This window comes from Hyposmocoma kahamanoa, unplaced genomic scaffold (genome assembly GCF_003589595.1).
Source record: "Hyposmocoma kahamanoa isolate Upper Pololo Valley unplaced genomic scaffold, ASM358959v1 95, whole genome shotgun sequence".
Lineage (NCBI taxonomy): Eukaryota > Metazoa > Arthropoda > Insecta > Lepidoptera > Cosmopterigidae > Hyposmocoma > Hyposmocoma kahamanoa.
The window spans coordinates 11798603-11821580 of record NW_020654972.1 but is presented as its reverse complement, the minus strand read 5'-3'; the positions used below and the strand labels follow the sequence as shown (position 1 = coordinate 11821580).

At 36.2% G+C, this 22978-nt stretch overlaps 1 protein-coding gene across 3 annotated transcripts in view; it reads right to left on the bottom strand.

Moving 5' to 3' along the window:
• LOC113238169 (indole-3-acetaldehyde oxidase-like) overlaps positions 1–3115 on the bottom strand; it is a 31628-nt gene extending 28513 nt beyond the window's left edge. For all 3 annotated transcript variants that reach the window (XM_026474929.1, XM_026474930.1, XM_026474931.1), the window contains exon 1: positions 2903–3115. In XM_026474929.1, the coding sequence (XP_026330714.1) occupies positions 2903–2945 (43 nt within the window). In that variant the 5' untranslated portion in view covers positions 2946–3115. The remainder of the gene's footprint in view (positions 1–2902) is intronic.
• Between the last annotated feature and the right edge of the window lie 19863 nt (positions 3116–22978).

Here is a 22978-nt window from a genome sequence, read left to right as displayed (position 1 = left end):
TGTGTGTGTGTGTGTGTGTGTGTGTGTGTGTGTGTGTGTGTGTGTGTTTGTTTGTGTGTGGGTGGGTGTGGGTGTGTGTGCGTGCTGGCGTGCGTGTAAATTGTGAGTTAATATGTTAATTTACAGCTTAGAGCATTATATTGCTGTTTAACCAATGTAGCGCGACATTTTACCTGAGGACATATTCTTCGACTGTTAGCAGTAGCAATGGAGTAAGGTAGTAACTGATGTTTACGCAGAAGCGTTCGCAGAACAAATTTTAGGAACACAGTGCACTCACTTCCACTGGCCACACCCCCGCTAAACTAATGTATGGCAGAGATTTACGGTCTCGATTAGATTTGATAATGCCGCAGGAGAAATGTATTTGCGACGTATCAAATGATAAAAATAATTGCCGTAGAAAGTTTAAAGTAGGAGACAACGTGTGGGACAGGTGGTACAAGGACTGCACTGCAAGGAAAGAATGTTGGAAACTGGGTATAATCGATGATGTGATTGGAAACCGATAAATATAATAACTGTGATATTCCCTGTATTAAGTATATAGACCGGTTAATACAACATAAACAGCCGCCCCCTACCCCGGACCGGGCGAATATAACTCGATCACAATCGAAATCGAGTCCTTCTTTGCCTTCTGTGGTTTTCCCTGCTGCATTCAGTCGGACTCAGAGCGGTTCGTCATTACCGCCGCAAATGAGTCGTGAGCGAGAGACCACCACGGCGGAGGTTGCGGCATCGGCACCGTCGTCCGATTCCGAAGTTCAACCTGGCGCTGAGCCGTCACTTACACGCCCGCGAAAATGCATTAATTATAAGGACTAGGTTTGTTATTAATAATTTATGTTGCTTAATGATTAAGTAACTTACTTTATGGCGTCCCTTTTCTTGTTTACAGAATTGAAAATTGATGTGGGGGAGAAGAGCCCTCCAGTTTTGTTTCTACGCAGCGCAGAATTTGGTGTATTCCTCCACCCGGTGTTAAATAATGGCAGAGCAGAGTTTTATCAAAATATTTCCGGCCTTTTTGAATATTTAATGGTTCGGCCTTAGAGTAATAACGCATAGAATGATAGTTTCATATCAAACGAACTGTGACAAACGAAACAAGTGAGGCAAAAATCAAATTCATGTAGGCTAGTTTTAGTAGTAGGTTAATTTTCGGTTTTAGTGAATATTTGTATAAAAATACAATTGAAACACGTTACTTCCTTGTGGAACGTGATGTTAGTATCTATTTTATGTTTGTCTGACGTATTTACACTCATTTACCGCACATTTCGTCATTTTAGCTAAAATTCTTGATCTGTTCGCGGTGCAACTTGACCTTGAGCACCGAAGGCCCGCCCGCTCGGGTAGGCCATTTGGCGCGCTTCAATTTGCCTCACTTAGCGTGTGTGGACTAGGTTTCTATGCGTTATTATTCTAAGGGTTCGGCTCGCTACTCAGTACACAATTTTTTCTGAAATAATTTACAATCGTAGGTTTTTCATTTTATGTATGGACTTGGATGCTTCTTCAATGTTTTGTTTCCGCTCTGTTCAATATTTTCTGTTTCTGTGTATGTCTGACATCAAAACACTTTCCACTCATCTGCACATCGTTCAAACTCAGGTGGAAAATCAATGAGCCGTTATCTATCATGAAATTCCTTACTATACAGTGCAACCTGTGATGCGGCTGACATCCTAGCCAAGCGTGGAAAAACAGAAGAGGCAAGTGGTGAATTTACTACCATGTTACTCAGAATTTCTTCCCAAATATGGGTCGAAATGTGCTCAAATGTGGAGTGAATATTTTAATATCAGATCAAGGAAAAAAGGGATCTGGTATCGCACAACTCAGTGTCAGCCTCTTCGTTTACTTTAGTTTGCAGAGTGCGACTATGGCATATAAGAAAAATAAAGGTAGGCATACAAATATTTCTCCCGGCCCGGGAAACGAACCCGGGACCTCTGCGTGCCAGGCCAACATGGTAACCCTTCGGCCACGTGCAGGCACGAGGCAGTTAACAACTCGTCGAGATCATTTTAATGAGCCCGAACACAGCAGTTTTACCTTACCATAGTATATAACTGTGTTGTGGGGCAACTCCCGCCTGTTCGGCGCAACAATGCCCACACTTTGCTCGGAGGGTAGGGTTGTAACATAATTCTAACGATTTACCGTTTCTAAAAACCATAATTACTGCATCCGAGGTTATCGCATTTCCATAATATATCACCAAGTTTCAAGTCGCTCTGTCAAGTAGAAATACAATAAATTTTCATTATGTGACTGAGATCTCTACGCTAACAGTGAAAAAAGCTGATGATGTCTAACTAGCTGAACAGATGTTCCTCAAACATAGGTAAGAACCATCCAGATTATATTAGCGTTCAAATAAAAACCGTTTTGAGATGTGTCCATCCGTTAAGGAGCTAGGATGCCTCAGACAGACAGATATACAGATAAAGGCTTCAAACTTATAACTCCCCTCTTTTTGCATGAGAGGTTTAAAAAACTCGATCATTTCATATCAAACAAATAATCTCGTGTGTGATATTTTAATAACAGTGGCTGCCATAGTGAAAACTAAGACTAGTACTGTGAGTATTATAATATGATTAATGATACGCTCTAACAATAGATCTCGCAAAGCGAACAAGAGAACAAAAAAACTTATTACAAACATAAAAAATGTAGCAAATAAAAAGTCAATTTACTTGGTTTGCATGCCAAATACAAGACGTCACACGGCAAGCAAAATATCTACATGTGTATATATTGTAACAAAGTGGTTATATTCTATATATTGTATCAATTGGAATGATTATTTTAATTTTAAATAGTACCTCCTTTTTCCAGGTAAGTCGCTTCTTAAAAACTCTAACATCGCCTTGGTTTTGAAATTACTTACCCTCACACTTTTTGCCGTTGACACTGAATGTGATCTTATCCATTGCTGCGTTCAAATAGTATAATAGTTGAGCGTTATTTTCCGAGCATTGAAATAGTCATGTGTAGACGTAATTATGGACACGGAAAGACCGCTTCATCTATTTAAAACACTCGGAACACTATCGTGTACTTAAACCATACATTTTAAATATTTATAAATATCGCGACGCGATGGTGCACGTCTCAGTCGGTGTTGATTATTAGTAACTGCTCATTCTGAAATATTCACATAGCAGATTGTTTCAGTTAGGTACCTAATGTAGAAAATTGAGTTTCCGTCGGCACGCACCACACACGCTTGCAAATTTAACAATCCTACTTGTTATACAGCGTGGCGTGTTTCATAGATTTAGTGAAACTATTATTTTTCACTTGTTGTATGACTTTAATATACAGGGCCATCCGTAAGGTGTATTTCTATAGTAAAAAGGTTTGCTAGCCTAAAACATTTAAAAACTGATTGGCTCTGAACACTGAAATATCTACAAGAAAACATATTCTGTTGGACGTACAATGAGCCCAATCTCTGTGGTCTCGTTGAACACGCAGTGACGGAAGACAACAATTGGTCTAGATCTAAAAACCATACAGCTAAACAAATATGAGGTAACCTTGCCTACTTATGATAGAATTCATTTGGATCGGTACTGGTAGAAAGTGAACGCCTACAGCTGTTTACAAAAAAATTCGTGTAGCGTACGCTAGCAAAAATATACATTAGGACGGAAATTTTCTTTTTAAAATTTAAATAATATTAGCATTGAAAGTGACAACCTTAAATGAAAACTAAAAATCACTGTAGATATACCTATCCGTGGAATTAGTGTAGAAAGCAACCACCTAATACGGCTGACTATTGAAATAAAAAGAAATAAACGGAAAAAATAAAGTAAAATAATATCGTAACGAATGAACCTATGTCGATGTTGATTACTCTAAAATAAAAAACTAACTACAGATGTATCACTGACGCTATTTATCCCGTGGTCGAGCAAAGGACAACCGTTTCCTCATGCTCCTAAAGATGCCCTATTAAATAATAATTCAACGTTTATGCTTCCTGCCACAATCATCATCATCATTTCAGCCGAAAGACGTCCACTGCTGTACACGGGCTTCCCCCAAATGTCGCCATGTGGACCGTCCATGTACCGCTTGCATCCAACAGATTGCCGCAAGATTCTTCAAGTGATCGGTCCACCTCGCGGGTAGTCTGCCCAAGCCTCAGCCGTCCTGTCCTGTCCTGCGAGCTATGTGGGGTACATTGCTCGCAGGACACTGCCACTTAAGTTTTGCAATTCTTTGAGCTATGTCGGTTCCTCTCATTCTTTTGGGTATATCCTCATTTCTGGGTGATCTTGTGCCTTCTTATGGGGTCCATTGTGAGCGAGCACGTCTCAATGCCGTAAGTCATCACTAGCAACTCACACTTTCGCCTTGAGACTCTGTGGTATTTTGCACGAGAATGCATGAATCTTGAATAAATAGTTAACGTTTAAATATTTGTTTAATCAATTTTTTATGTATTACGTTAGTGTGTTGTATAAGTTGTAGAACTAATAGTAGAGGAAGAACTAATTCATAGGATTTACATCATTTTTTTTAATGGCAAAACTAAAATATAATCTGATTTGTTACAAAAAACTTCCAATAACTTTTCGGTGGGTGCTCCTGGTTTCAGGACGCAGAGAATATTACACCGCCACCGCTTAGTTGTATCTGAAGTTGCTGTTGCACTCATCTTCGAAGGTCACAGCTAAATATACAAAGATAAAACAAAAATTCCTTCGAGCCGACTGGATTCCAACTAGCGTCTGTAGCCTCAAAGTGGCTACGTGGCAACGTGGTTATTTTCATACTGTTTTTCTATTTGTTTGTTTCGGGTATCATTTTGTACAAGTAGTTTTTCATTCTCATTTTATGCCGTCCAAAAAAAGGTCAGATCAAAAATATCCCTGCGCGCATGAAAAGATTGAATGCGTGTTGTGTGTCAAGATTGTAGCAAGTGGAAGTCTGTGGTTTTTAGCTACCCCATTGGGAAAAGGACTCGAGTCGTACGAATGAAACTAATTTTGGTTATAATTTATTTAGTCCTTCTCTTCTTCATTGTCGAAGGAGCATTGTGGCTTCGAAGGGCAGCTTCTATTTAGGTAGAAGTGTTCTAGTACCTCATAAATTTCCCATTGAAACGTTAATAACTCAGTGAGTACATTTAATTTTATAAATTTGGATATTATAATGTATACCTAGTACAGGCGTAAATACGCGCCTAGACGTCGAGTTGCGGACAGCAGCCCGTTACACCGAGTACCTAGTACATAATAAATACATATCAGCATACAAAATTTTGATATTTTATCATATAAAAACATCACAATTTTCTCGTTACTTTAAAATAAATAATATCATTTATTATAATAACCTATTAAATCGTCTAATGACATTAGACGCTCACTTTGAGGGGAAAGGAACTATTACGAAGCGGTTCAGGAATAGCTTTTTCAAATGAAATAAGAAACGTGAAATGTAAAAAGTATAGCATGACAAATTAATTTTTTATATGTTACCGGCTATATGGGGATGTAACAGAACCTAAGCAGGCGCTCGGAGAGGTGAAAATACGTTGCCCGCATTGAGCAGTCGTGCCAAACTTGAATGCGGTTCAGTCCATAAATGTTAGTAGTGATGTTAGTAGACCGAATCTCAACATCAAGAAAAAGAAAACCAAGTATATGGCCATAACAAAACAAACGTTCATTGACAGCTTGTTACGCAACGGACAGAAATTAGAAAAGTACAAGAATATAAGTACTTAGACTGTTATTTGATGATCGTGTTGGCCACAGTCTTAAAGTAAGGTGCCGCCACATTCAAGAAGCGGGAAATGCTTTCTTCAGAATGACGACCCTGCTCTGTAATAGAAGTCTTAACGTCGGTCCCGCGCTCGACTGGCTCATTGTTGCATCTTCTCCATTCTCTTGTACGGAGCAGAAGCTTGGACACTCACAGAATCTATGTGCAAAAAAGCCTTCGAAATGTGGGTGTATAGGAGAATGTTGAGAGTATCGTGGAGAGACAAAGTCACGAACGAAAGGGTGCTGCAGCTGGTTAGTCGAAAACGAGAAGTGTTGATAACATCAAAAGAAGGAAACTGGAGTAACTGGGTCATATATAGAGAAAACCAAAGTACGACTTATTACAATTAATAATCCAAGGCAAAATACAAGGAAAGAGAGGTGTAGGAAGAAGGAGAATATCCTGGCTTAGAAATTTGCGCCAGTGGTTCAATAACACCCGTTCATTATTCAGAGCTGCAGTGTCCAAAGTTCAGATTGCCATCTCCGACCTTCATTAGAAGATTGACATGAAGAAGAAGTAATGCTTGCAATGCTGCTTGATGGACGAATTAGGTAAGGTGACAGTACTTCCCTAGACGAACTCTTTCACAAGGAGCTCTATACTGATACTTACTTGATGAAGAAGAAGATGTAAGTACGAGTAGTAGGTATCCTGTGAGGGAAGCCTTAGCTGTCCATCGTCGTTATTTGTATACAGGCGTAGTTTTCAGTGCAATTGCTATTTTATAATGTTCGAGTATCTACTGATTGTCTATTGTTTTAATAAACGTGTATTTAAAAACAATGTTTGGGTGTCCAGTTTTTAGGTTTTCGTGGTTGTTTCGCATAGGAAATGAAACTATTGTTTCCGGATCTAAATCGCGTATATCTGTTTCTTGAAACTATTGAATCGTTCAGTTAATTGATATGAAACGTCCGGTGTTACGAAAGCGCATAGTGTACACGAAAAATGGATATACCTACATAAATATTTCAGCGAGGACATACGGCCAGAAGCTAATACAAAATGCAATATAATGCAAAATCATACAAATACAGCATTTCTCACGCAATCGTGAGAAATGCTGTAGCGTGATATTCAAAGTAACGTAAAAAACGATCGTTCGCCTAAGTTTGAATCTAGATGTGCGGGGATTGTGTTATTAATTGTTACCATCCATAAAGGTAAGTACTAATATTTGGTAGCTGGGGGGCCAGAACTATTCTCAGTTTGGCGGGGGTAAACAATTGTTTTATGTAAAATTTTATGAATAAATAAAAATAAAAAAAATATGAAATTTTGGTGGCTATATTATTAGGGATTCAAATAAGGTTATAATCGAAGCGTTAGACATTTTCAATATTGATTTTGACTATTTTCAATCTATACATCACATGGAGCGAAGCTATGGAGAAGCAACGAGAAGCACTAGCAGTGTCTTTGGACATTTCTAAAGCATTTGATATTAAAAGTAGAAAGCATTAAATCATGCCATGAGTTATGTACTAGTGTTAGTAGAATGACACGTATTTCTATCGAAAGGTTAAAAGGACAGGTTCTTCACGTAACAGATATTTAAACGATGACTGTGTACCAAGCTTCTTGGATAAGATATCAGACTCATCACAGTTAAACGAAAATAATTTGAATGATATTTTGATTCAGTCTGCCAATAGTGATAGTAACACCTTTCTCAACAAGCCTTTTACATTGAATGACTTATACATATCACTGTATGAAAGATACAACACCAGGATTGGACAACATACCAGAGGACAGAAAATGTTATTGAATATTTAAGATAAACTTTGGAATTATTTAGTCATACCAGACTCATGGAAAATTCAATGTGTCCTTCCCATCTTAAAACCAAATGAAGCTGTAGATAATTCTACATCCTTAGAATAATAACGCATAGAAACCTACCTACCGCACACGCTAAGTGAGTCAAATTAATAGACGTTTTCGAGGAGTTTGAGAATGCTTATTACGAATGTAGCATTAATTTCTAAATCTAAGATGGTTGACAGGAATTTTCAAAAATTGATTTTTGTTAATCCATAAGGAAATGGCATGGCATTTATATCTGAATACACGATGGCGGACAAGACTTTTCTAATTTCTAAATCCAAGATGGCACAAACGATTTTTGAAATAATGGCAAGTTGGGTATCGTTTTCGAGGTATTTGAGGGTGCTTTACGAATATAGCATTTCTCGAAATCATACTCAAGTCCCTGCCATTAGGGTCGTAATTCCAGTGCTTGAAATCGTACTCAGATCCCGACTTGAGCATTGAGTAGAGTTCTGGAATACGACCCTTTGACACCGACTGAGCTCTCGACTCTCGACTACAACTTGTGAACATCAACTAATATTAATTAAGAGATTGCTCAAACTAACTCGGTTCGATATTTCTCTCCATATAATTCGTACATCTGTCCTGTATATTGAATAAATAAAATAAAAATCACGTCAATCGGTCGCTCCGTTTCGAAACGAAAGTAGACACAAACAAACAAATAAAAAGGCAACAGACACAGTTTCGCTTTTTAATGGTTATTAGTATTCCTAGATAGGTAATATTCGTAGATAATAGACCGCGGGCAATCATGTTTTAACAAGTTTTTGTTAAATAACCCGATTTGTGCATTCTTGTATCAGTCGGCTGGTTCATAGAATACTTGTTCTTACAGCTGTGTGAATATAGTTTTATATTTAGAATGTGTTTTAAAATAGGAAATTAGAAAGAATAGAACATCTTGAGAGTTCGAGATGTAACCTCAGTAAGAAAATATGTAAAAAAGTACAATAAACCAAGCTTTAAAGATCATCCCAGTTTATATTTATAAAAGTACCTCTCGCTACGCAACACGAGCTACGTCTAAGTTTACAGTACGTACCTTCCTCTTCAATATTCATCAATAGGTATTACAAAACTTTTACCACATACAAACACAGAATTGGGTTGAAAGATTACTTTTAATCAGGAGCGCTTTTTGTTCCCGTCTAGTGGTGTAACGGTTATTAAGCTTTAACAATGCACGTTTTGCAGATGAATGTAACAAAATTGTTGAAATCGTTTTGATCGATTTTTGCTTAGAAATACACCTCTGTGCAATGACTGAATGATTGCCACTAGCTTACACGGGCTTTGGGCGTGCGTGCGTGCGTGCGTGTGTGTGTGTGTGTGTGTGTGTGTGTGTGTGTGTGTGTGTGTGCGCGTGTGTGTGTGTGTGTGTGTGTGTGTGTGCGCGTGTGTTAACCTGTTGCCATAGATTAGGAAAGTAGTGTTTTTAGAGCAAGTGTTCTAATAGATCTTCGGTTTCCTCATACGATTTCGACTGCAGCCATTTTGATATAACTTGTTTACAGTCTCTATAACTTTTGGCGTATATTTCTAATTCCTTATTAATTAAAGTGTACAAATGGGCCGATCATTTGTTTAATTGTCTGTTTGCAAATGTTGTATTTACTTTAGGTACTTCTACCACAATGTCTTTCCTTCTCTTTGAAATGTTTAGATCACATTTTAGAGACCTATGTTATCTGAGTACAGTTTGAGTTATGTAGAGTTTTCTTACAGTGGCTAAATTTGATAATTGATACAAACTGCTAGTGGCAAATAGTATTTTTTTTAAATACATTATTTTAAGCAAATTGCGTTGCGCACGTTCCAACTCGAGAAAAAGAGTTTTAGCAGCTCCACCCCTAAAGGACTACAATAAATCAATACAGATTGAACCAAACTCACGTATATTTCCTTAAGTATATCCCTAGACGACGAGACTCGCGGACCAGCGACTGGTCCCGGCACTACATATCTTAGTGTTTTAAAAATCCAATTAAGTTTTCTCACTCTTTTAATGACATGTTCGAGGTGTGGATACCACGAGAGTCGCTGGTCCACAAGAACACCCAAATATTTTGATTGTGCAACTTTAAAGCTATATGCTGTATATGCTAAGCAAGATGACGACGGATTTCGAGCTTCGTACAATATCTCTTTGTTAATTGCTCAAAAAGGCAAACCACACAACATCGGAGAAGAGTTAATTTTGCCAGCAATAAAGAAAGTACTGTGCTTCATAAACCGGCCGCAGATATTATCCGGAAAATTCCTTTGAGTAATAATTCTGTGCAAAGACGAATTGATGAAATGGCTGAAAACATTGAAGAATCATTGTGCAATCATCTGAGGACTAGTCAATTCTCAATTCAGCTCGATGAGTCCACTTTACCAACTAATGAAGCATTGTGCTGTCTTACGTGAGGTTTATTAAAGATGAGAAAATATGTGAAGAACTATTGTTTGCTAGAAATTTAGAGACCGGTACAAAAGGCGAAACCATATTCAATACATTGGAAAAGTTTTGTGATGAGAAAGAGATTCCCTTGAAATATATTATATCAGTTGCTACGGATGGCGCTCCGGCTATGACAGGGTGTCATAAAGGCTTCATAGCGTACTTAAAAAATAAAATTCTAGATGTCCTTGCTGTACATTGCGTTATTCATAGACAACATTTGGTTGCTAGAAATTTAAAAGAACGACTATTTCAACCACTGCAATATATCATCAAAGCAGTCAATGAAATCCGTAACAGCTCTTTGAATGATAGATTATTTCATCAGCTTTGTGTTACTAATGACGAAGATTTCAACCGTTTGTTGTTTCATACTGAAGTTCGTTGGCTATCAAGAGGCAATTGTCTGACTCGATTTTACAACCTGTTTGATTCTGCGATAGAGTTCTTGGAAACTAAAGATGCAGAATTGCGCAACAAGCTCATTACATCAAAGAATGACATAGCTTACATGACAGACCTGTATAAATTGTTCAACGACATGAATCTCCAACTGCAAGGCCATGAATTTAATTAAAACAAAAAATATCGTTGCTGCTTTCGCAGCCAAACTGCTTCTACACAAAAAGAATATGGGCAGGCGTGAGTTTCACAATTTTCCGAATTTATCAGTATCCTACAGTATCGACGACTTGTTTGCCTACTGCCAACATTTGGAAAATCTCCACATTGACTTCACTGAACGATACCAGGACATTTTGAACTTGGAAATACCAGCCTGGGGTTGGATCCGTTTTCTAATGTCAACACAGCAATATCACCTCAGCTGAAAGAAGAACTTATAAAATTGACAACGAACGAGGAAATAAAAATCAAGTTCAAAAATGGCTACCAAGAATTTTGGCTACAAAAACCGATCCCGCAATTGTACCCTGGATTGTGGTCGATCGTTCAACGATTCTTGATAGCATTCCCATCGTCATGTTTGTGTAAACATGGTTTTAGTGCTGTGACAACGCTGCTTACTAAAAAAAGAAATCATTTGCATGTTACCGAACGTGGTGACTTGCGGTCGTTCTTGAGTAAATTGGAACTTGATATCAACAAACTTATTAAAACAGCATCACATTCATCCTTCACATTAGTTTTTATATTAGAATCGATTATGTTTATTTTATTTTGAATAAAAGGTACTCTATCTGAATACTATAAGGTTGCGTTTCAATAATCATTCTCATTGGCAGGTGTAGCCCGTAAGAGATTACTTGAGACCTGAGCGCCGTTGTGTACTACCAACTGCGCTTAGGTCTCAAGTCAACTCTTGCGGGTTATAGTAAAAGTCTCGTTTAGAATGAATGTTTAATCTCCGCTAAAAAATAATTTATTCTCAAAGTGCGCAGTAGATAAAATAAGTTTGGGAACCCCTGATATAGACCTATTTCTTTATGCTCAGTTATTAAATTATAAAGTAATCGTCCAGTTATTGCTAACTTAAGAGTGGACCCTCTACCTTGTGTATTTTTATACCGTATAAATAAATAAGTTTAAAACACTTCAACGGAATAATTCACGAAAATAAAAAAACATAATTAATAATTGCCGCAAGGTCAATAAGCTTTAATAGCAAAACGTAAAGGAAATCGGTGTAGTTTATATCGTTACTAATTAGTCTGCGTGTACATAATAGTAAATAATTCGCATAGAAATTAAACAAAGCACACAATTATCCTTCAGAGGGATATCTAGAAGGTTAAAATTGAATTTAATTGCGCGATAATAAAATGGTAAATTATAGCAACTTAAGTAATTATAATATTATACGTAAAATGTTAGTTATAAATAAAAGATGACTAGGTTAGGACCTACACCTCACCTATTACCTCAACAGAATGAGAATAGTAGTAATTTGTGGAAGGTATAGAATTACTGGAATGAAAGTGCAGTTTTTTGGCTATAATTTTATCTACATTCATACAACAACGCAACAACACACAACACAACTGTATAACAATGACAGCAGACTATTGTCGATGTAGAAACCGAACTACTTTATTGAAATTCCAACAAAGATAATTGTACCTGGAGAAAGCGGATAACGGACATTATTTTTTCTCCTCTAAATCCTCTACCTCGTATAGAAGCACGCCCTCTTTGCATTCCTCGACCCGCTCCGGGTCTCCCCTTTGTCCTTGACCTAGTCTTAGGCCTTGAGCCCTGCACTCGAATGACTTATGTCCTGCTTTCCCGCAAGAATAACAGTTAAAGAACGCATTCTCGAAATGTTCTTTGCTCGCTGTTTTGTCATTATCGTTTTTCGCTTTCGTTTCTGCATCTAACAGTCTTGACTTTACAAACTCTTAATTTATCTTCTTATCTGTCGCCATCGTTTCTATTGCAGTTATAACTTGGTCGTTGTTGTATGTTTTCGGCATAGACGACAATAAATAACAAAGTTGGTCTTCTTCGTCTACTTTTACATCAGTCGCTGCTAAATCATTTATTAAGACTTCAACTTTCATAAGATGCTCTTAAAGAGACTCGTTGTCTTCCCACTTGAAGGTTATGAGCCTCATTTTTAAATAAAATCTATTATATGAGCTTTTCCTTTTAAAAATTCCTCCAAGGTGTTCCAGCATTTTCTTTGCTGTTTCGCCCTTTTTTACAATGTCTATACATTTATTTGTCCGATAAGCATTGGACTATTATGGATCAAGCTCTCGCATCGTCTCTTTCGTTGTTGGGCAAAATTCCACTTTTTTTCTCTAACAATAGCAGTCGAAATTTCCAGTTACTCAAATCTGATTTCTCATTTAATATTGGACGTACGGTTGCCGCGGTCGCCATTTTCTTCGTCTTTTATTTTATGTATTTTTGATTTTAATTTATTTATAGATCATTTATGTACTTTTGTTGTGGACCCCAACCCAATTAAATAATTAACCATTTATATTTATTTATACGCTCTGATGCCATGTTAACCTCTTCATGGACAGTACCGAAATAATACCGCACACCAAAAGTCACTACTTTTCTTTATACCATAGTGACCATATTGATTCAACATAATTATTACGCTTTATCACTGACGGCTGATCCCGTTACATTCATAGCAGCACTGTAAACTGTTCTTGCAAATGTTTCTTGTGCAATAATAAGTACGGCTATGACAGCAGTGCAGATATTTTAGTTAATTTATTTCAGAAAAAAAAAGTTTAAATCTATACATTAAAATAGCGTACACCGTAAAATAGCGTAATCCTTACAGTATAAGAAGACAAATAAAAGTTATTATATACTACAATTCCAAAAGAAACAATTACTAATTAGATTATATTTAAGCAGTGATGAAGGTTATTTATTTACCATTTGAATAATTAAATCACAGTCTGGAAAGTAGTAAGAGACGTGATTTTAATTACTAATAGTACACTGTATGTATCGTTTAGTTGTTCATCAAATTTAAACGAAAATTAAGTAAATAATTTCACCTGATAGCAGAAAATACCTACCTAACAAACCTGGTTTAATTAATTATTATTTATCTATCATAGAATAAGGTTTCTGCAGTACACATTATTGGTTTATTGAATTACTAAAAAACTACGCATTTAGAGAAAAAATGAGGGATTTTTTACTGTCTGAAAGTTCCAGCGCGAAAATAAACTACACAACCACGGTCTTATATATACGGTCTTACATAACCTCATACAAACATGTCGGTATTCACCGTACTGTCTTAGTGTGCACACATTAAATATGTGTGTGTAATGTCCACAAATGTATCTCAAATAAATCATTTAATTTTGTCAGTACATTCTTGATAGTTCTCTATGGAGAAGCAGTAGGCGGCAATTACGTATAAAAAAAGCACTTGGAATTCGCACGGTAAAACCCGTATTAGTTTTTATAAGATCAATATATCGAAACGGAATGGCCCATTACTGTCCATATTCGAATTTTTCATTTTACGGTAAACGCGGTTACTGTTCATGAAAGGGTTAAGATTATTTGAAGTTGAAACACTTTATTAGGTTGAAAAAACGTTTAATCTGTGTGCACCACTCAGAATTGAATATCTATTATTGGTTGTCATGGTAATGGCGGGAATAGTGCTGAGACTATAGAAATGCGCTCAACAATTACTCGCATTGGCAATTTGGCAATCTCAGTAGGCATTTTTCCTTTTAAAACTACATTAGTCCATCCTATTCACAGAGTGGACCTACTGATAATGTCAACAACCCATGCATTTCCATTTAGTCCGCGCTGTCGAAAGTCTTGGAAATGAAACAATGAACAAGCAACTTTTGAATTATTTGGATAAATTTAAAAGAATCTCTGATAACCAATTTGGATTTACATCAGGTCTATCCACCGAGGATGCAGTTCTGAGCTTGACAAATCATATAGTGAAGTCTTAGTAATAAAACAAAATGTATAGGAATATTTCTTGATCTCTCCAAGGCCTTCGATACCGTGTGAATTCCCATCTTTACAAAGCAAACTTGAAGTTGTTTGTGCCAGAGGGCTTTTGCTGAAATTGTTTGCCAGTTACTTGAATCAGCACACTCAAACTGTCAAAATTGACAAATATTATAGCGACAAATTATCAATAACCTACGGGGTTCCGCACTAAGTATATTGGGGTCCACCTTGTTTAAAATCTATATAGAGATTTATGTCAGCTGCGCATACCCGGCTGCAACACATTTTCATACGCGGACGCTACAGCTCTAATTGTCACTGGGTCATGCTGATCAAATGCCAAATTACATGCGAAACAAGCAGTGCAAACAGCAGTGGATTGGTTTAACATTAACCTATTAACAATCAACGTTAACAAGACTCAATATAATATTCCCTTTTCGATGACAAGCACCTCCAAACAACCAGAGAGCTTTTCCATTGTGGTGGATATTCGTTCTTTAACAACTAACTCCTGTCAATGTATGAATATTTATACAACCAATTTTGTTATATCTGGGAATCCCCATTGATCAGGCATTAAATTGGTTGAGAGTCAAAAAGCTCATATTTGTTATGAAAAAACTTCGACATACAGCTGATCGCAACATCCTAATCATGCTTTACGAGGCACTTTATCATTTTTTATCAAAATGGAAGACATCAGTTAAATTTTGACGGCTGGCGGCCATCTTTATTCGCCATTATCACGGTGCGAAATAAGACGGTGATAACAAATTTAAAATAAAACGGATTTCTAATAAGGACCGTGACTCACGTACGTTTTTTATAATCGTATTTAAATGTGGTATAAAGACTTCTGTCGTTATTTTGTGTTTTGGTATTGTTTTAAGCATCTAAACAAAACACAATCGTAAAAGAATGACATAACGTCAATTGAAAAATTGTAAGTGTTTATTACTGGATCTCATTTAGCTATTTACCCAATCATGGACATTTTTGTCCATAATCGGATTTTATCATTAAAGAGCTTTATTTGTGTATATCGTCTTTATAAAGCCAGACTTTTAATTTAGTTTATAGCTTGTTACATTATTTTAAGTCTACACTGTAATGGAAACAGTGTCTGTCCCTGGTCATCCATTACTGGATTTTATTTTTTAGACATGGCACTGAAGCGAATGACCACCCATTGTTACCAGTCACAAATGGGTTAGGTATATGAAACGTCACACATTCGTTTAAGTACCAAGAAAGATCTCGTTTTTTAGATTGAATTTGGTAATTTGGCTAAATAGTTAATCGTTCATGTTTAGGTGTCCATGGGTGGAAACGATCCATGGCGGGGTGTCCGTGATTGGAAATTGGGCTGTTCATATAAGGATACTCAAGCAGGGTCTACTTTTTCTCGAATAACAATGTTTTATTATTAATTGATATGATTAAAGCAATTTCAATCGTTATTTGAAGACTTTTTAATCAATTAAACCTTTCGTCGAGTTCCACAGGACAACTCATTCGAAATTAAAAGACTAAAACAAAAATAAATCCTTAAACCGTCCATGATTGATTCCGCTACCTTAGGTGTTTTTCATACTCAATACAATTTGTTCAAAAAATCATATTATCACCTGATGCATTTACAGGAGAATGCTTAGGCATTCGCAAATACATAGAATATATAATAATAATGAAATTAAACAAATCAGTTATATTTACCTATTCTAAAAATTCATTACAAGCTATTCAAACTCCCATTTGTGAGTCCAACAGTTCTAAAGGTTTAAAATGAAGCTTAGTTATTCTGTTATCTGTGATATTAGAGAAAAATTTTAAAAAGAAAATAATTCTAAAATTAAAATATGATTTCAGCTAAGTTTCTGATAGAGCTATAACTAAAGGATCATATTTATTAACAATATAAATGAAGTCACTTTTTCTAGTAAATATACTTCGACATTTCCATTGTATTATCCTGGAATCCATTATCATTCGGAGATTTATTAAAAATTTTATTCAAACAGGCAACGTGAGACGGTTTTAAGACATTACTTTTAATTAGTGAATTGAAGAAATTTAGCAATAGGTCAAGACTTGGGATTGATTAGATTCTACGTCCTCGGTTCTATGTGTCAGGGCGCAACCATTAGAAGATGCAGGGATTTGAATTTCTTTAATTAGAGCATTGTGAGCCGCGCGGTCATAGCCTTTGTATATTTTAGGAGGAGAACGTGGTTTTAAAAATACAGTTTTTTTATATGACACAGGACTAACATTGTTGGTAGCGGTACTTGGTCTATTAATTGTATTGCTCTAGAAGGGGCTGTACTTAAAATATTTGCATATGATTTGGAGTTTGGATACACCCAGGAGAGTGAAATTTACAGGCTTCTATGTAAGAGATACAGTTTGAGGCATGGTGTGTTTAATTTGTATTTGGCGATTAAATTCGGGACATGCTTTGTTTGTGGCAAAATGAAACTCAGAACATATGATGCATGAAGCTACATCTTCATCAACAGTACATGAATCTCCAGTATGACCTTGACCACATTTATAGCATCTACGAGCTGACCGACACTTGTAGCACTGAATTGTAGGAAAAGTATATATATCTACAGGTAAACAGAATTGTAACAAATGTATACTCTCTTAGGAACAACTTGGCCATTAAAGTTAAGTACTACGAATTGAGAAGGCTTCCATGTAGGAGATCCACCAACTTCCACTTTATAACTCCCGCCTCGTACGAAGTTTTCCGCGCTTTTTTCGCTTCACTACCTTTTTTTTAAAATAATGGCACTAAAATACTTTGTGCCAACGTCAAAGTAATAGGTTAGGAAACGGACGGAAGGAAAACCAAAAAGGGAGGGAAACATGATCAGGAGAGCTAAGTTTGGAGGTAATTAATATATATAAAAGAAATATTATAATTTGAAATATGTATAAATTACACAAAGTAAATAAATACAAGGACAAAATATTTATACTATTTTTATAAATGAATGTAATAAATTATAATAGAAAATAGGATACATAAGGAGGCATGACACACGGGTAGGCAAAGGAACATGTAAAGATAGGAGTTGTTGGAGGAAGAAGAACGCTCAAACCGGGAACATGAGAAAAAGATGTGATCTAGGTGCCCTACGTCATCACCACACTCGCAAAAATCGCTGTCTATAATATGAAGTCTAGCTAGGTGGAGAGGAGTGCAAAGTGCATGTATGTCCAAGACGCATGCGAGTAATTATAGAAATAGAGTGTTTGGATGACTTTATCTTAAAAAACCATGGCTTTATGGGGATGTGAGGTTGAATATTAAAGTAAAATCTACCTTTCGATCGAGCACTCTCTTCCCAAAGAAATCAGACATGAACAGTGCTAGAGAAGGAGATCGATGAACACGTGTTTGAACATTGTGAATTTTACGAAAACTTTTGATGAGGCATGGAATAGTTTTATGAATCCAATAGCGAGATTGAAGAATATAATTATTTAAAGTATGAAATTTAATAAGAAGCTGATGATTTGAAAATTGCATAGCCCTTATGAGAAATCTGTAACTTAAAGAATGTCTTCTAAGATGGAGTGGAGGGTCGCCACATTCCACTTGTAGAGCATTGATCGGGCTATTTCATAGCGCCTGTCTTAATTCTAAGAGCCTTTGACTGAATAGAGTCCAGTTTTTTAAGTCCTGCAACACTACGTCCTACCAGTAGAAACGTGCCATAATCTAGTACACTTCTAATCACTGCATTATAAAGAAGTTTCAGACAAAATGGATGGCCCCCCACCACACTCCTGATAGACATCTCATCATGTTTAGAATAGAATAGAATAGAATAGATACGTTTAATTGCCAGAATACAGTAATTACAAAGGTCTTAAGTAAAATTAGGTTCATTGTATTCAACTTGCAAGCAGATGTGCAAATATTAATGGGATTCAATGTTTCTTTAGTCTCTATAGTTTCTAATTAATGTAATGAATTTGTAAATTCTAAGTATTCTTTATTACTATAGAAGCAATGTGTCAAAAGCCATTTTGTCAATTTTATTTAAAAGTATGTCCTTGTAACAATTTAATTCCGTTTGGTAATTTATTCTAAATAATTAGACACATGTTGAAGCAGTTATTCTTATAAATTACTTTATGGCAACGAAGTTGGTATAAGAGATTCATAATTTTTGCTCTAGTTTGCCTTTGAGTGTTTTAAAATATTAAGGAGGAGAGTTGACAAATACGCAGATATCCCTTATGTACATGCATGGCAAAGGTAATATGTTCAGCCTTTTGAGCAGCGGTTTGCAACTGTCATCGAAACACGCACCGCAAATTGCTCGAATACATTTCTTCTGGACTTTAAACGCTCTTTCTAAGATTACTGAGTTGCCCCATAGTACAAGACGTAGCTGAGGACGGACGAAACGTAACCGTGATAGGCCGTCAACGCAGCTTCTCGCGAGACAGTTTGCCTTAGTCTTTGTAAAGCGTAAACAAATCTGTTTAGGTTCATGCACATCTGTTCGATGTGTTCCTTCCAGTTAAGGTTCTTGTCGATTGTTAACCCAAGAAAGTTAAATGTGTCTACTTCATCTACAGTATCAGAGTTGTAATTAATTTTAACCGGTATGGGATTTGAGTTGTAAGATCTAAATGTCATAACTTTGGTTTTACTTAAATTAATATTCAAGTCATTGATGTCCATCCAACTTATTACGTCTGTCAGTGCTTTATTTACGTCAGTGTTAAAAGTCGCTTTGTTTTGGCATTTTATTATAAGAGTTGTATCGTCAGCAAATTGTATACAATTATGATCAATAGCATGTGGGAGATCGTTAATGTAGCGTAGGAACAGTAACGGACCCAAGACGCTACCTTGCGGTATTCCAGTATTAGTCGTCTTAAGATGTGATCTAAAAATTTGTTTTTCTAATCTATTATTGTGTTTGTTTTTTGTTAATCTACTTGTTATGTATCCAGATTTGCGTTATGCAAATAAATACACATACCTAAAACGTCAGTTCAATGCCCTTGCAGTCACGCACCCCGGAACGCGCGACCCGTGCATTGCAACGTGACCGATGCAAAACTCGTCATTTTAATTATAATTATGAGACACTTTTCGGCCCAACGTTCCTAACATCGGACGTAGACTAAATTCCTTTAGTTAAGATCTTTTTTCGTATAAGTACTTTTAGACCTAACGTACCTAACTTCGGACGTTCTTAAAATTATTTAGTTTAAGAAATACATTTGTGGAAATTTAATATAGTTATTCATCATATTTTCTCGTCTTTACTTCATCTCCACTGCGGCCACCCTATATAAAGTGCGCAGTCTTGGAATTGTAGAGTCAGTAGTAGTTGATTTATCTTAGTCTCGCTGCTGTTTTTCGTATCGCACGAAAAAATCTACAATTACGTACCTACGGAGAGGCTGGCATTCGGAGGTGAAGAGGATCCCTATCCAAACATCGATAGAACAAGGTTCCAGACAAAGAAAATATGCAGATATTGATGTAAGTACACATATCCTATTGGTTGCCAATTTCCTATTTGATCCATTCCCCATTTTTTTTTCTTTCTTTATAAGAGCCTTATTAATCATTCAAAAATTTTTACCCTAATTCAGCCCGACTTAGGACTAGTTCTACCGATAGATTTGACAGACGTAACCTTCGTTTTACGCAAATTGATGCTGCTAGAAATTTATATACTATTGTAGAAGATTTAGAATCAGATTGGTCTATACATAGTAGTGTAAAATATTCAAAATTTAATATGACTGGCGCTATTTTTACACGGTTCATAAAACACTTCAAAATATTTTTGAATTTGAAGAGAATGTTCATGTCAGTTTTTGTAATTTGTTTGACCAGTTAGAAGCATCTTACATCTCACTCCTGAAAAAAATATCGGTATTTAAATAATTTTTAAAATAATATAAATATCACCGGTAGTGTTTCATGTATTTCAATTATAAATATCAAATCCGACAATTAGTAATACTTTACGTACCGGAACCTATTCAAGTGCATTCAACGAGCAAACTACGCAATTTACAAAAGTCAGTGTCCGAACGCGTGGTGTCACATCGCGTAATTTGATTAATTTATGTAGTGAATATGAACATGTATTTTACCTAGAAGAAAAAGTTACATTTACTAACCGCATTAAGCACAAAATACATTAATTGATGAAATACCCGTACACAATAATTCCTATAGATATCCCATGTTCACAAAAATGACATTAGAAAGTAAATACATTTTTACCTATTCGCGTTAAGAGAAGCTTATTGAACCCGCTAAGTGCAATCATTCAAGAAATTACAGGTAACCTTAACCAGATATATGCCCTTCGATGTGAACACGCTTTCAAAATTTTTAATAAAAACGAAATAAGCATTTCTGACGCCTTTACTAAATATATTACGTTATGGAAGTGAACACATAGCAGACTAAAATTTTAACAAATCTCAAAAATAATAAGTTTTTTTTTTTTTTTTTTTTATACCTGACAGGCAAATGACTCCACTCCACCTGATGTTAAGTGGAAAGTGGTATCCAAACGCGAAGGAACCTAGTGCAGCGATGGAAGTTACGTAAGGCTCTTTCTGACGTCATAAATTTGACGAATTCAGTTAATGTGAGCTAAGTATCAGATACATGTGCTCAACTTGCTAAATTTTTCAATGTTTTAGGTGAAAAAGTGCAAGATCTGGCTAGTACATTATTTAGACTTGAGAATATTTTAGTTTTCAGCAGTACTAAATTCATGCATCAGACAGTTGCAAAGTCTCATGATTACTTTGAAAAAATATTATCAACATGGAGACATAATTTATTTAGACATTAGGAATTATTACGACATTATTCGTTTATATTACATATTTCTAATTATCTACATAGACTATTTTGACTTATACATGCTAAATCCTATTCCTAATAAGAATAACAAAATTATCCTACCTCTTTACCCTTTTATGGCATCCAACTCCCAGGAGTGTGTGTATATAGAGGCAGAATGCCCCAGAGTCAACGAAAAATACTTATGAGAGCAGAAAATCGGACATCAGACCACGCAACGTGACTGCATACATAGAAGAGATAGATGGAACAAGTACAGCCCCACCAGTTACTCTTTCAAAGGAAGCCTTGACTGAACTGGATAGCCAAAACTACACTATATCCTTTCCAAGACCAACCAAGGCTCAGCTCCTATGCAGCCAAGAGAAACACCAACTACTTGAAAGAATCTTTCTCGCATACATCCTATTAACTGCAAAGTAAAGGCTCCAGAGTTCACCATAATAAATATTGAAGCACGATACGTTCACCCATTCAACTAATTAATATTCCATGACCAAAATTCACCGAGAAACACAACCTAGTGAACTTTAATTTGACCACCATCGAACTTCGAATTTACAAAATATTCAAAAGCAATTGACAATACAAGATCCAATTACAGTAGAAACTGACATCGCTTCGATTATCATACGAAGATTCCTATGTAAACGATTGCACTATTGAGTGCGTTTGCACTGCTCGCTACCTATTATTTCATACGCCGCAGAATGGCTCACAAATTAGATAACCGTAACTCCGCGTCGAAACGCGGCATCGGCATTTACACAAGCTGACATCGATATAGAAAAACGCAGCACATTTGCATTATACATTGGCAAATAGTCGCTTATCTTCGGCAGGGAGATGTTATGTATCCAGATTTGCGTTATGCAAATAAATACACATACCTAAAACGTCAGTTCAATGCCCTTGCATTCACGCACCCCGGAACGCGCGACCCGTGCATTGCAACGTGACCGATGCAAAACTCGTCATTTTAATTATAATTATGAGACACTTTTCGGCCCAACGTTCCTAACATCGGACGTAGATTAAATTCCTTTAGTTAAGATCTTTTTTCGTATAAGTACTTTTAGACCTAACGTACCTAACTTCAGACGTTCTTAAAATTATTTAGTTTAAGAAATACCTTTGTGGAAATTTAATATAGTTATTCATCATATTTTCTCGTCTTTACTTCATCTCCACTGCGGCCACCCTATATAATTTACTTATTTCAGTATACTGTGTCCGATGTTTTAAGTAGCTCGCTATCCAATTTTAGGCTGTTCCTCTAATACCGCATGCTTCAAGCTTGTAAAGGAGTTTAGAGTGATTTACAAAGTCGAAGGCTTTAGTCATATCTAGAAAGACTGACATTACAGGAGTAGAGACGTTTATACTTTCCGTTACAATGCGCAAAAACTCAAAACATGCAAGAGTTGTAGAACTACCCTTTCTAAATCCGAATTGAGAGTGATATATTACTTTATGTTTCTCTAAAAATGCATTTATTCTGGAATGCAGAGCGCTTTCAAATAATTTGGATAGAGTCGGGATTAAAGTAATTGGTCTAAAGTTACTTGGGCTTTCCTTATCGCCTTTTTTAT